Source organism: Nipponia nippon, unplaced genomic scaffold (assembly GCF_047370975.1).
Source record: "Nipponia nippon isolate SJK-2023a ecotype South Korea unplaced genomic scaffold, ASM4737097v1 scaffold_10, whole genome shotgun sequence".
NCBI classification, from domain to species: domain Eukaryota; kingdom Metazoa; phylum Chordata; class Aves; order Pelecaniformes; family Threskiornithidae; genus Nipponia; species Nipponia nippon.
In genome coordinates, this window is record NW_028262291.1 from 27,756,607 (window position 1) to 27,771,246 (window position 14,640).

General features: G+C 39.7%; 1 protein-coding gene and 1 non-coding gene across 7 annotated transcripts in view; both read left to right on the forward strand.

Annotated features, from left to right (window-relative positions):
- The window catches only part of CKAP5 (cytoskeleton associated protein 5), a 53,034-nt gene that overhangs the window by 35,186 nt on the left and 3,208 nt on the right, over nucleotides 1–14,640 (forward strand). For 3 of the 6 annotated variants that reach the window (XM_087746127.1, XM_087746130.1, XM_087746128.1), the window contains exons 27-43: nucleotides 768–856; nucleotides 1,681–1,791; nucleotides 2,072–2,197; nucleotides 2,903–3,052; nucleotides 3,449–3,652; nucleotides 4,913–5,048; nucleotides 5,861–6,054; nucleotides 7,899–8,071; nucleotides 9,220–9,393; nucleotides 9,834–9,954; nucleotides 10,649–10,828; nucleotides 11,295–11,482; nucleotides 11,898–11,973; nucleotides 12,763–12,951; nucleotides 13,038–13,175; nucleotides 13,711–13,794; nucleotides 13,888–14,047. In XM_087746127.1, coding sequence (XP_087602253.1) covers nucleotides 768–856; nucleotides 1,681–1,791; nucleotides 2,072–2,197; nucleotides 2,903–3,052; nucleotides 3,449–3,652; nucleotides 4,913–5,048; nucleotides 5,861–6,054; nucleotides 7,899–8,071; nucleotides 9,220–9,393; nucleotides 9,834–9,954; nucleotides 10,649–10,828; nucleotides 11,295–11,482; nucleotides 11,898–11,973; nucleotides 12,763–12,951; nucleotides 13,038–13,175; nucleotides 13,711–13,794; nucleotides 13,888–14,047 — 2,493 coding nt within the window. The remainder of the gene's footprint in view (nucleotides 1–767; nucleotides 857–1,680; nucleotides 1,792–2,071; nucleotides 2,198–2,902; nucleotides 3,053–3,448; nucleotides 3,653–4,912; nucleotides 5,049–5,860; nucleotides 6,055–7,898; nucleotides 8,072–9,219; nucleotides 9,394–9,833; nucleotides 9,955–10,648; nucleotides 10,829–11,294; nucleotides 11,483–11,897; nucleotides 11,974–12,762; nucleotides 12,952–13,037; nucleotides 13,176–13,710; nucleotides 13,795–13,887; nucleotides 14,048–14,640) is intronic. The other 3 variants (XM_087746129.1, XM_087746131.1, XM_087746132.1) reach the window with 3 other exon arrangements.
- LOC148057133 (small nucleolar RNA SNORD67) lies at nucleotides 9,999–10,109 on the forward strand. The gene has a single exon (XR_015702087.1). It is a non-coding gene; the product is annotated as a small nucleolar RNA SNORD67 (small nucleolar RNA).

Consider the following 14,640-nt stretch of genomic DNA (forward strand, 5'->3'; position numbering starts at 1 on the left):
GAAAAGGGTGGGGTTTTTAAGCTTTTTGATATGCTAGAGGAAGAAACATAGCTAGCAGGAGGAGAGGAATTTGGCGTAGTTAGGGTTACAAATAGCTGTGTAATCTAGTGAGTTCTGTCTGCAGTTCTGGTCTTACTTGCAGTTGAGTCAACTTCCAATGTAGGAGGGTTTTTCCTTTCCACATAGCCATCTGTCAGCTGCTCTTTGAAAATATCTACTTGGTATTGAAGCTAAAACACATGGACTAGAGGGGTTGGGGTAGGTTTTTTTTGTAATACTAATCTGATTTTAACATAACATTTTTTAAAATGTTTTCATGTTAATTTTTATCTGGACTATTTCCTCAGTATAGTTCACTGTGGGGCTACCAGAACGCTTGTGCTGATGCAAAAGAGAGGGTAACAGGATTAGGGGACAGGTGACTTGAAGTAGTAGTCCTGCCTTATCTCTCTGCTGGGGCTAGCTTGCCTGCTCAAACTGGGTGCAACTACGGCTCTAGACATTAGCCTGCACGTTATATGTGTGTGTGCATTTTTAAATTGTTCTGATAATGACAAATTTGCTAACATATTATGATCTTCATTATGAAAACTTTGTATGTTAACATGGAATTTAAGGAACTTCTTTTATGGGTCTAAAATCCTCAGACCTCTGTACGATAAGTGTGCTGTATCCATGAACAGTTTTTCTTCTGTCCTGAAAATGGAAAACTGTGCTGACCTAAAATGGGCTTGTTGATAGTTTGAAATCGTCTATTGTTTCTCCAGCAGTTGCTGAAGATATGGGGTCCAACACCATGGAATCCAAGCCTGATCCCAAAAAAGCCAAAGCAGGAGGAACCTCCTCTAAAGCTAAGGTATATTGATTTCATTTTGTGTAAAATCAGTTCTATGAAGTTAATAGCTGTAGTTCATTAATGTACTATAGGTAGGCGAGTATAGCCCTTGCTAGGGACTCCTTTTACTGAGAATCTTTATGCTTGTCCGAGTTCTGAAATGGCAAGTGTTCCCATATCACTTAATTGCTACTTTTGTCATTACCTATTTAATTCTTAAAGTCTGTGTTGTCAAAAAAGCAGTCTTGTGAGCAGCTCAGTCTATGTTCTAAATCTGCTTGGCCTCCTTGATTTCATGCTGTTGAGAATTCATTCTTACCATTGCAGTTCCAGTGTTATACTTTGAACAGTAATTTTGAACCCATGTATCAAAAGAAGTTCATCTCTCCTTTACAGCACGAAGGGTAAAATGTTCTTAATCAGAAGTGCAAAAAGGGAAGGAAGATGCTTAAATGCATAATAATAATCTCAACTGATTACATTTGAATTTGTGGTTAGGTTTTTTCTGTTGTTTTGTGTTACAGTAATTTTTTGCTATTAACTTTAGGTTTGTCCTACGTGTATAACTAAAAAAAAACCCAAAATTGTTTTACAGTCCAGTTGCTTCCGTTGTCGAAAGTAGTGCTGTAATGAGAACATTTGACATAGGTCCAGATTCATGGCAGGAATGAATGGAACTAACCTTGAAGATGTTGTAGATTTGCCTAAGTCCGTGTAGTCTTCTGTCAAAACTCTGATGCTAGAGTTAATGCCTTTGCTGTGAATGCATTAAAGGGTTTGGAATGGTAACTCTTAAAAGTAAATAGCTATCTAACAACAAAGCCTTTTCTGTGGCTTATTTACAGCAGTCAAATCTTAATAGCAGTATGTCCAAGGGCAATACCAGCCTGTCCAAAGCTAATACAAGCCTCAGCAAAGGCAGTACCAGTCTGACAAAGAGCAAATCTATCAAACAGGTACCACATTGGGTTTTAGGGATGTGTGTGGGTGACTAGCGCACTGGTTGAGAGTGATGTGTCCTATTTCACAGGGTACTACTGTGCACACTGTCATGAGCATTGCTTCCACAGCAGCAGAGCACATACTTTTAAAATTCTAATCAACATTATTCTTCCAGCTTCTCTCTGGCTCTCATACATAGGCAGCATGAGGTTGGCTGGTATCTAATGCTTGCAATTGCTGGGACTGAGGCATATATATGTCTTGTGTTGCCTGTTAATACCTTGCCTTTTTCAGGGTGTTCAGGGGAAGAAAGTGCTAAGCAAGCCTAATTTGAAGGAAGATGATGATAAATCGGGTCCTATTTTTATCATAGTCCCAAATGGGAAAGAACAGAGGATGAAAGATGAGAAAGGTCTGAAGGTGAGAAAAATCTGAATGTATTCACGAGTTTTGGAGGAGTGTAATTTTAATGCATTCTTTTGTTTTTTAATTTGGAATTAAACATGCTATGGCATGAAAGCGTTAGTCTTTGTACATCCCTTGGACTGAGTATCTAGTTCTTCAGCTGACTTTCACAGGCCAATATCTGGTTTACTGTGGTGTTTCTCTTCTGATTCCCAAATTTTGTGCATTTATACACTTTCATAAAAGCCAAAGGCCTTTTTACAACTATCAAGAGATGGTCTTCAGTTGTGAAGTATCATCAAGTTTTTACCTGAAAACAGTTAACTAATTTCAGAGTTCTAGGATACGTTGTAAATGCTTTAACGTATTTGCTTGGAACAGCCCCACTTACCAAGCTTGTGTTTTGTAGGGAAATTGTATTACTTAAAACATGCGTGTTATTTGTAACTTGCTAGTAAATAGGCCTATCTGTAGCTTAAAAACAACCACTTTTATTAAGTGATAACAATTAAGATAATGGCCTAAAGATAACCACTCCACATAGAGAAGATTTTTCACGTAAGCCAAGGTGAGCAAGCACCACTGAATTTTTCCCGTTACTGGTAATGAGAAGACTTTGAAAACAGATTCTAAAGCAGAATTAAAAGGGATGCAATTTGCAGATTCTTTCAGTAAGAAAAGGTATTGCTTGCTTTGAGTTCCAAATGCTGCCTTTTACAGGTGTTAAAGTGGAATTTCACTACTCCCCGTGATGAATATATTGAGCAGCTAAAAACCCAGATGTCCAGTTGTGTGGCCAAATGGCTACAGGATGAGATGTTCCATGCAGACTTTCAGCACCACAACAAAGCACTGGCTGTTATGATTGAGGTGAGTTTGGGTCTGTGGTAGTAGCTGACATTGTACAGAATTATCCTCTGCTATGAAAGATTCTGCTTGAATTAAAATCAAATAGGAATTCCCTGCGGAACCAGGGGTCATTGTTCTGTGAAGCTGAAACCTTAACATATATAGAAATAACAGAGGAATGATTGAGTTGGTATTGATATTGTTTCTTGGGAGAAGGGAAAATTTCCTCACTGGAGGCTTCTCTTAGAATTTCAGAAAGCTGTATAAGTTAAAAATGAGTACTTACGATTCTAGAAATCAACCAATAAATGTAGACCATCTTATCAGGCATAGCTTTTCCTTATTATCTGTTCTTTTCTTGAATGGTGTGTTTCATTTTGCACAACTTTCTCCCCCCCCCCCCCCCCCCCCTTCAAGCACTTGGAGAGTGAAAAAGATGGAGTCATCAGCTGCCTGGATCTGATCTTAAAATGGCTTACGCTGCGGTTCTTTGATACCAACACGAGTGTTTTGATGAAAGCACTTGAATACCTTAAATTGCTTTTCAATTTGCTGAGTCAAGAAGAGTATCACCTTACTGAAAATGAAGCATCCTCTTTCATCCCGTATCTTATCCTAAAGGTACAGTTCATTGTACAGAAACTAACCTTATTTTTCATGAGGAATATAGCATGATACCATCAAATACTGTAATATGTTCATTCCAAATATATTGCGAATGATGTTAAATCCAGCTGGCAGCCAGTCACAAGTGGTTTTCACCAGGGCTCAGTATTGGGGCCAGTTCTGTTCAATATCTTTATCAATGATCTGGACAAGGGGATCAAGTGCACCCTCAGTAAGTTTTCAGACAACACAAAGTTGGGCAGGAGTGTTGATCTGCTGGAGGGTAGGAAGGCTCTACAGAGGGATCTGGACAGGCTGAGGCTAATTGTACGAGGTCCAACAAGGCTAAGTGCCGAGTCCTGCACGTGGGTGTTAACAACGCTGCAGGCTTGGGGAAGACTGGCTGGAGAGCTGCCTGGCAGAAAAGGACCTGGGGGTGTTGGTTCACAGCTGGCTGAATATGAGCCAGCAGTGTGCCCAGGTGGCCAAGAAGGCCAACAGAATCCTGGCTTCTATCAGAAACAGTGTGGCCAGCAGGACTAGGACAGTGATCGTCCCCCTGTACTTGGTACTGGTGAGGCCACACCTCCAATACCGTGTTTGGTTTTGGGCCCCTCACTACAAGAAAGACATTGAGGTGCTGGAGTGTGTCCAGAGGAGGGCAACAAAGTTGGTGAAGGGTCTAGAGCACAAGTCTTATGAGGAGCAGCTGAGGGAGCTGGGATTGTTTAGTCTGGAGAAGAGGAGGCTGAGGGGAGACCTTATCACTCTCTACAACTACCTGAAAGGAGGTTGTGGCGAGGTGGGGGTCAGTCTTTTCTCCCATGTAAAAGCGAATAGGATGAGAGGAAACACCCTCAAATTGTGCTGGTGAGGTTTAGATTGGATATTGGGAAAAACCTCTTCACTGAAAGGTTTATCATACACTGGAACAGGCTGCCCAGGGAAGTGGTTGAGTCACCATCCCTAGAGGTATTCAAAAGATGTGTAGATGTGGTGCTTAGGGACATAGTTGAGTGGTGGACTTGGCAGTGCTAGGTTAACGATTGGACTAGATGATCTCAAGGTCTTTTCCAACCTAAATGATTCTATGATTCTATATTGCATATTTGCCTTTAAAAGCCATTTACCAAGAAGGATTTTTGCATAGAGAACAATTCTGGCTTTACTAATGTTATTTAGACTAATTGACAGTACCATGAGACTGTTTAAAATATTCTGTATTTCTTTTCTTTTTTTCTTTTTTTTTTTTTTTTTTTTTTACTTTTCCACTAGGTAGGAGAACCAAAAGATGTCATCCGCAAGGATGTACGTGCCATTCTGAACAGGATGTGTCTCATCTATCCAGCCAGCAAGATGTTCACTTTCATCATGGAGGGGACAAAATCCAAGAACTCAAAACAGCGTGCAGGTGGGAAATGGCATGATGAACTGGGCAATTGCAAAGTACTTGAAATCACTTTGTTTTGCATCTTGAAAAACCCAGTGTAATAATGTTTGATGGAATGTGAGATCTGCCTATGTATAGCACTTTATGCAAATGCTTGTAAGCGTTTAAAGGATTGGATTTTAAAGTAGTATTATCTTGCTTTTTATTTTCGATGTCTTTGTGCCTTCCAAAGACAAGCAATCTGTTAAATTGCTATCAGCATTAAGATTATGAGTCTCCCTTGAGTAGGCTTGTTTTCTTAGTGAAACAGTGCTGGGGAGAACAGTGATAATCCTGTTGTCCAAGTGACTAAAAGAATCAGTTAATCTGACCAAGACTTTGGAAAGAAATGTACATCTATCTCAACTTTATTATAGAAACTATGTGTGGTATGGTGTTTGTAGTTCAAACAACTCCCTAGTCACCTTGAAAATATCTTATCCTGATATAACCAGAAAGTTAAATTATATACATAATATAGCATTGCAAGCTCACAACTGTCTAAACTACCTGGATGTGAAATTAACTGTAACATTGCTCATATATGGTAATGGGAGATATTTGAAGGGTATAGGGATGACTGACAGCTTTTAGATGCTATCTGTGTGAAGTAGTCTGAACTTTTAGTTTACTAATCATCCCATAAATCACCCTGGAGTATATCTGTCATCAGCATTGTGATTGACACTTCTCTACGGTGAATGCGCAAGTTGTGCAAGCAACACAGAAATTGGGAGGGCTCTCTTCCCAGCAGCTTTAAACTTGAATGTGCACGTGTCGTTTTCTTCCTTTAGAATGCCTGGAAGAGCTTGGATGTCTGGTTGAATCATATGGCATGAATGTATGCCAGCCAACTCCAGGGAAAGCCTTAAAAGAAATGGCAACTCATATTGGTGATAGGGACAACACTGTGCGCAATGCTGCACTGAACACCATTGTGACTGTCTATAATGTTCATGGCGACCAAGTGTTCAAGCTGATTGGAAATGTGAGTGTAACTGGAAATAAGATTTTTTTTTTTAATTTTTTTTTTTTTCAAATCCTTACACTTTTGTAGGGGATTAGCACTGTTTTGCTTGTGATTGGTCATGGTACATCTTGCTGTTGGTGTCAAGAGCATTTTGTAATGTGGAAAATAACTTGCCATACCATAGATCCTCTAAAAGTTAGTTGGTTAATTCTTGATTGTGGGATATATAACCTGGGTGTTCATGAATGAAAACCTAATTGGAAGAAATGAGCAAAACACTGACTTTCATGGGAATTAAATTGTTTATAAAGAGTAACTTGCTTTATAGTCAACTGTATAGGTAACAGTTGTGATTTAGAATGACATTTGGATAACTTTTTTGGCCAAAAAAGGCTAGTTGTTGGGGCTCCATCAAGTACTCTCGGCTTTTTTTATGCCCATCTCCACCAGCTGTTTTGCAATTGAAGTCTGGTAAGTTTGGTTTGTTTGCTTTATCCTATTGCACTCCAGTGCTTAAGGTCTGTGTCAGTACTGTGTTGCTTTGTATTGCTGCTGTTTTGTTTTCTGGAAATCATGCTTAGGCATGTCATCTAAAATACTGTAAAAGTTAAAGGTGGCAAAACTCAGTTTCCAGCCTCCAGCAGTGGAAAGCTGGTTCCTTGTGTTGTCTACAATTACTGTGCATAACAGGTTAAGTATACTGAATTCTAACCTGAATCAAGAGCTGTTAGGCTATTTTTTCCTATTCTGTTCTCTGCATTTGTGGTCTTGGTAACGTTTCTAGCAGCACTTAAACTGATTGAAATATGATAGATATGTTAATGCTTGTACAAATTTTTGTGTTGTGTTATATGCTATAGTGCATAGAAGCTATTGGATGGATATTTTATGGAGTACGATGAGCAGGGAAACAATGCTGCCTCTTTTTTCTCCCCCCGCCCCTCCCTGAAATGTTGACATTTAATGTGACTCTTATTTTCTTTGGTAACCATCACCAAGAGAATTAATGTTGCATTTTCATTAACATTTTAGATTCCCATCTTATTCTAACTATTGTTCAGAGTGCAATCTGCCTCCTCCTCAGTGTTGCATAGTCCTTTGGACTTTGCTTTTGAATTTTCAAGGTTAAGAAAAGAATTGTAGCACCTGAACCATTCAGCCCCTTCTAACCATGGCTTTCTGAGCTTCAGTATGGTCTGTCTAGTCCCAAAACCTATGGCTTTTCAGGAAGGTTTCCAAATCATAGGGATGCTGGAGAGTACTTCCCACAAAATTGTCACAGCTTCTTTTGTTCAAATGTAGTTATTGGTAACCTTCGGTCCTGTAGGTAAGCAGATAAATACGATTCTCCTCACTGCATGAGTTGGAGTGTTCAGTTGGCTTACCTTGTGTTCAGGTTGAATTATGAGTACATTGAACAGGTCAACTGTTAGAAGGACTCTGGCTTCTGTGGCAGGGTCCATAGGGTTAAAGCATTGCCTGGGCTCCTAATAAGGGATATAGAAAGGTGCGTGGGAACTTCGGGGTTTTTTGCAGCAACACAAGCAACAATTAGAAACACGTGATAGTGCCGTAGTTTGAATTCAAGATGACTTGCTTCTTGGAAATTATGTGGGCTAGAAATAGCTGTATTCAGTATTATGGTTTGTCAATATGGCTTAATTAGCTCCTGAAGTAGCATCTGGCAGTCCAGAGTGGCCCTATTAGATTGCTGCTAGATAGTAGTATTGTAGTATTGACAGTTCCTACCCTTGGTATTAGAGAACTTCAGTCTGCAGTAATAAGTGGTATACCTCCTGTAGGTGACCAAGATTTCTAAAATCCATACAGCTCAAATTGAGTGAAAACATTGTGTGTTATAGCTTTCTGAGAAAGACATGAGCATGCTGGAGGAAAGAATAAAGCGGTCAGCCAAGAGACCATCTGCTGCTCCAGTGAGACAAGCAGAGGAGAAACCTCAGCGTACTCAGAACATCAGCGCTAATGCTAGCATGCTGCGGAAGGGACCAGCTGAGGACATGTCCTCCAAACTCAAGTATGTAATGACACGTTATGGTCTGTAGCCTGTGTAGTGTATGTGCTAATATCATGTCTGGCGATGTTATTTCAGTTCTTGTATCATCATCTTTGCATGTTGTGAAAATTGGCCAAATAATATAAAACAAAATGTCTGAAACTTTTTTTTGTCTTGTCTGTCTTGAAATCTTTCTAAATGGTCTTGTGCCTTTTTTCACTGCTTCTCCATGGACAGAATTATGTATCGCACTTATAGGATGTAAGTACTGCCCACTAACTCCTTGGTAGCAAGGCTCTTGTATCTTTCAATTTCTATCCTAGTCATCCCTTCCTGAGGGTGACAGGTTTACCATGGCCAGTTCTAGGTTATTTACAGGTCTCTGAGTTAAAGAAAAGAAAGTAACCAAAAATACAGATTTTTGCCAACGTGACTATAGATCAAACTGCAGGCAGACATGGCACTTTCACGTTAAGCAGCTGTTACACACACACAACTTCCTGTGTGTTACACTAAACTTGGTGTTGATTGGACCCTGTTCTTAACTTGTTAGGGCGGACATACATCACAGAACTGGATGAGCATGTGTGAATTGTAGAGCCTGGGGCAACAGTACCAGAAACAAAAAGCTCAGAAACTGTATTCCTTGCCACCTGCTCATTATGTTGGAATAAAGGTTCTTGTTGAGACCTATGTATTAGAACATTTCATTGAAAAATCTAATATGCAGCACAAGATATGTAGGACGCTGGGAGTGCTAGCTTCAGATGAGCTTGCAAGGTTGCTGTGTACATATGCATCCTATCCATCATTTAAAAAAAAAAAAAGCCACTCATTAATTAATTCCATTAATAGAACTTTAAACTGTGCTAGATATCTCTCAGAATGAGCCAGTGCATACCTGTCACAGATGCAGGGGGTCTTGTGGTGGGTTGTAAGAGAAACTAGGAAGACAAGTAACTAGTAGCTGCTCTTCTGGCATACAAAAGCTTGTTTTACTAATGGCTAGGGGAAACGCAAAGGGGGTTATTAGGGGGCTTGAATAAAATCAGAACTTCAAAATCTGTGCTGTTCTATTATGAGAGCTTTAGGGCTACCAGTGGATGCTAGTGCTAGTACTCTTGCCTCTTGTTTATATATAATGAACACCTCTCTCCTGATCTCTGTAGCCAAAATCGCAATATGGGCAGTCACTCTGAGACAACACATACCGTTCCACGAGAATTTCAGCTGGATCTTGATGAAATTGAAAATGACAACGGTACTGTCAGATGTGAGATGCCAGCACTTGTACAGCACAAACTAGATGACATCTTTGAGCCAGTCTTGATTCCTGAGCCCAAGTGAGTCTAGTTTTAACTCCTAAGTGAAACCAGTAAGGCTACTTAAAAAACTATTTTGAGAAGCTAAATTGACCGTGCTAGTTCCTACATTTAGACTTGTTTACACAAGAAGGTAGCATCAGCTAACTTGGAGAGATATCAAAGCAATGGTCTGTTGTACTGTTCTGGAATCTGGAGAGCAGTTATTTCTAATGAAAAACCTGAGTTCTGCTTATGTGTTTTTATAGTAAAAGGATCTTGAGTTTGTAAATGCATCATCAGTGTCTTTACAAGTAGTGCAATAGACATGTTAAAAGCAATGATTCCTTCCTTGAGTATCCTCTATGAAGAATGAAATCCTTTTCCCTTGTCTCTAAACTGTCACTGAAGTATAGCAGTTCAGTGTAAATTAGAGCTGTCTGTTCAAAGACTAATTAATCCTGTTTTCTTCAACTGTTCAGAATCCGTGCTGTGTCCCCACACTTCGATGACATGCACAGTAACACAGCTTCTACTATCAACTTTGTCATTTCCCAAGTAGCCAGTGGTGATATAAATACAAGCATCCAGGCTCTGGCACAGGTAAGCAAATTCAGGTAGCAAGTAACCACACTGTACTATTTGTCTGCGAGAGTGATGAGTTGCACTGTGGTGGAGCAATCATGTCGGGTGACGTGGGCTCTGCTCAGAATCTCCCTGATGACAAGACTAAGTGCACAGGGGCCATCTGACTCGCTTTAGCAATAGAAACTCCACTTGGATGATGTGGAATAGACTCTTAACACAGAAGCACTGAGGGGAAAAAAAAAGGCATATCTCTCTGTTTTTGTCAAATATCTGTGCTGTAAGTTTGAAAAAGCCAGTTAAGCCAGTGAGACTTTACTTTTAAATGTAAACTGTTTTACAGATCTTCAGCGAAGGAATTGTCTTGCCTCATAGCTTTTACATGTTTCTAAGGTGGCTTTAGCTACTTAAGTGTTTTATCCAGAAGATTTCATAAAGCTGTTAATTCCAGAATCCATAATGCAGCATTTCATATTTTCATTTGTGTACAGGATAGGACTGAAGTTCTCTAAAAGATCAAAATTGGTTGTATTGGGATTAGCAATAGAAGTCTGTGGCTACTGATTGCAGGTGAAAGCTTAGAACACAAGTGCCTTGGCAAATGGATTGGTCAGGGCAAGACCTTTCCTATAGAAAAGTTTTTAAATTATAGTTATTTTGCACTGTTTGTATTACGCTGACTTTACTTGGGTGTTTTGTTTTTAAATCTTAGATTGATGAGGTTCTCAGACAGGAAGACAAAGCAGAAGCTATGTCTGGCCACATTGACCAATTCCTCATAGCTACATTTATGCAGCTTCGGCTAATCTACAATACGCACATGGCAGATGAGAAGCTAGACAAAGATGAGATAGTCAAACTCTACAGCTGTATTATTGGGAGCATGATCTCGGTAAGGCTTTGACCTAAAAGTTAAGGTGAAGAGCAAGTAATTTCTGTGCGGAAGTTGCAGGAGAAGAGAATATCTGTCCTGTACCTAGGTTAGCTCACTATTGAGTTTTATTTATGAAGGTTTGTTGCTAATTGTCTGCTCACCAATGCACCTTTTGAGAGGGAGGGGGGAATAAGGGAGTGGGGAAGGGAAGAATTTCTGTTTGTTGCTTCTACAGAACACACCCATTCTAACACTTTTATTAATCTCAGTTTTAATATTCTTTACCTTTTGAGTGCTTAGTTGGTGGCCTAAGTATTTTCAGAAGTCATTCAGTAGAAATAACTTTCTTCCTAGTTGCATTTTTATTGTTTAATGTTGGGAGGGGCGGGGGGACGTCAAATGGTTTGACAGTGTAGTCTAGAGAAATCCGTATATTAAAGCATTGTGTGCAGGGAAAACTTCTAATATTGTGTTCAATTTGTAGCTATTTCAAATAGAGAGTCTGGCTCGAGAGGCCTCCACTGGTGTGCTGAAGGACCTAATGCATGGTCTTATTACATTAATGCTGGATTCTCGGGTTGAAGACCTTGAGGAGGGCGAGCAGGTCATCCGATCAGTCAACCTCTTGGTAGTGAAAGTTCTGGAAAAGTCTGACCAGACCAACATCCTGAGGTATATAATGAAAATTGCACAATTACTGCTTCTCTTCACCCGTTCTTGTGTGTTCCTTGAATGGGTGAATTTGTTTTAGTCATTTGGTAAGCAAAGAATGATGTCTGTAGAATCATTCAGCTGGCTAAGGAAGAATTATCACTGATCACAGTGGTGATCAGAATTTGACTGCAGAATCTACACAGCTGGAGGCAGGCTAAACGAACCAGCTTAGTATGATTCTATATGCTTTGTAGTTCAGCAGACTGCCTCTTAAACTCTTGTAACATATTAGAAAGAAAGAAAGAGCTGTTCCATGACATGATGTAAACCACTGGACTAACTCCAGTCTCTGGTGTGGTATTCTGTGGGGAGGTGGCATCTTTTTGTGTGTAGCACTTTTCCTGTGTAACTATTACAAATGTATTCCTTCTAGTGCTCTGCTTGTTTTGCTCCAAGACAGTCTGCTAGCAACAGCCAGCTCTCCTAAGTTTTCAGAACTTGTCATGAAGGTGAGTCTGTAGTAGAGGTTTTGAACTTACTTGGTTTGTCTGAATCAACTTAGCTGAAAAAAACAGATATGTAAAAAAAAAAAAAAATTGTGACCGTAACTTGAAATATTTCTTATAACTCTTATAATCTTATAATTAGATGTTACATATAGGGACTTCATGTATGCCAGGAGGGAGCTTAACACCTGCTAATAGTTTACAGAAGCTTGTGTATACTAGTACAAACTCCATACAGAGGTGTGCAGTCACCTGCTGGGCTTATTTGCTTAGGCACAGCACTGTACTAGGGATTCAAACAGTCCCAGGCTGGAGCTGGCTTGTATTTTGTCATCTCTAAGGATAGGTAGAGGGAACATGCAAATATCTGCATTTAAAACGTGGGTGTGATCTTTTTTTGTAATATAACACCCTTTTGTAACCGACATGATGCAACTTAGGCGTTCTTAATGAGGTTAAACCTAAAGAACTCGTGCTGTGTGTGGGTGTACATAGCATATATGCGTTATCTGCTGAAATTTCTTCATGCAAGGCATTCGGTCTCCTGTTATTGGTAGAGAAGTCAGCACTACTTATGCATCAGCTCTAAAGAAGGATCTGGGTACAGTACAGCTAGTTACAAAGACAAAGTATGTACCAGTGCAAATATAGCTTGAGCAGACAGACACAGTGCGTTGTCTGTGTGTGGTAGCAGAGTGAAATGGCTCAATGATAGTTTTGTATAATCTCTTCTTATATAATTAAATGCTTCTTCCTTGAGTTGTCTTGCTTTAAGTCAGCCTCTCATTCCAGTGTCTGTGGAGAATGGTGCGTCTTCTTCCGGAAACCATTAATAGCATCAATCTGGATCGGATTCTACTGGATATCCACATTTTCATGAAGGTCTTTCCCAAAGAGAAGCTGAAGCAATGTAAGAGTGAGTTTCCTATAAGGACACTGAAGACTCTGCTTCACACCCTGTGCAAACTGAAGGGGCCCAAGGTCAGAGCATTCACTAAATTGGATGTTCATGCAATCTCTAAAGCTTTTCCTTCTTTTTTTATTTATTCCTTTTTTTCTCCTTCTAGATCTTAGATCATTTAACAATGATAGACAACAAAAATGAGTCTGAGCTGGAGGCTCACCTGTGTAGAGTAATGAAACACTCCATGGACCAGACTGGAAGCAAAGCTGATAAAGATACAGAAAAAGGGGCTTCTCGCATAGTAAGTAATGTAAATGTGTTGGTAGGGAGAGGGAAGGTAAGGCATTTTATTTAAGAAACAAGCTTAATCTTGTGATTGTGGAATATGAAGTAGTAATTGCCTTTCCAACATGCAACTACTGTTGGAAATACTCTTCTAGTTTCACTTTTATTTATGGCTGTTTTGGGAACTTGCAGTGTGTTTCTGTTATTACCTGAATATTCTGTGCATATCCCAGGATGAAGTGCTCTCCAGGATGTTCAGGTGTGCAGCACAGGTTTTATGCTGCCTGATACTGCATTTGATCTACCAGAAGTTAACCATACCCAAAACAGGTTTTAAACACTGGCTTCCCAAAAGGAGTCCTACAGCTAGATGTTGTCCTTGCTCTCATTCTGTGTAAACAGTGGCTACGTAAAACCCTAAGCTTCAAGGTTTTCTTCATCTTGGAAGCTCTGTATCCATCTAGCAGGTCTGAGGGCATTGTGGGTTCGTCTAACTTCCTGTCATCTTTATTTACTCTGTTTCAGAAATCTCCTTTTATTTATTTTTTTAGGAGGAAAAGGCTTCGAAGGCCAAAGTTAACGATATTTTGGCAGAAATATTTAAGAAGATTGGCTCCAAGGAGAACACTAAGGAGGTAAGTGCTCCCTTCCTGCAAGGAAGAGGGCATGATACACTAGAATGGTGTATGCAGCAGTTGTAGTAATGCACAGGAACTCTTCCCTTCCAGGGTCTGGCAGAGCTGTATGAATACAAAAAGAAATATTCTGATGCAGACATTGAGCCCTTCCTGAAAAACTCCTCTCAGTTCTTCCAGAGCTATGTGGAAAGAGGCCTCCGGCTGATAGAAACAGAACGGGAGGGGAAAGGACGCATTGCTGCTTCTACAGGTACATGTTATGGCAAAACTGATTGATTTATGAGAAGCAGAGATATAAGGATAGCTGTTACATGTCCTCTGGTAGAAACTAATATTTGCAGATGTTTTTGGATTTCCAAAGTGAGTCACGTATTTTCTTGGCACTTGTGTTGCCTCGTGAAGCACCATTTGCAGGGCCTATGCATTCTTTTTTTACAAAAAAAGATGTTATAACCATTGTCACACTAAATGTAGAAAACATCTGAAAGGCTTTGTAAACAAGTGTTTCTAATTTGTATCCTGTAGCGTGGGTTGAACATTAGCTTATGCTTCATGTGTCTGGTATCAAGAATTGTTTCTGCAAAGTATACAGCAGCAGCTGTCAGGTTCTCCTTTTACCTGTTGGTTCCTAAAATGGTACAGGAGGCTTTTTGATAGAGTATTGTTTACTGTGGAATCAAAAAGTTTATTTTAAATAATTTGAACTGTTTCTGTAGCAGTCTTTGTGATGATATCTTTCCAATAAAATGGCCTTTTAATTGGATAAATTACTGTAAAACACTTAGTTTGTTAGTGAGTCTTTTCATTGCAGATAAGCACAAATGAGTATTTAATGCAATATTA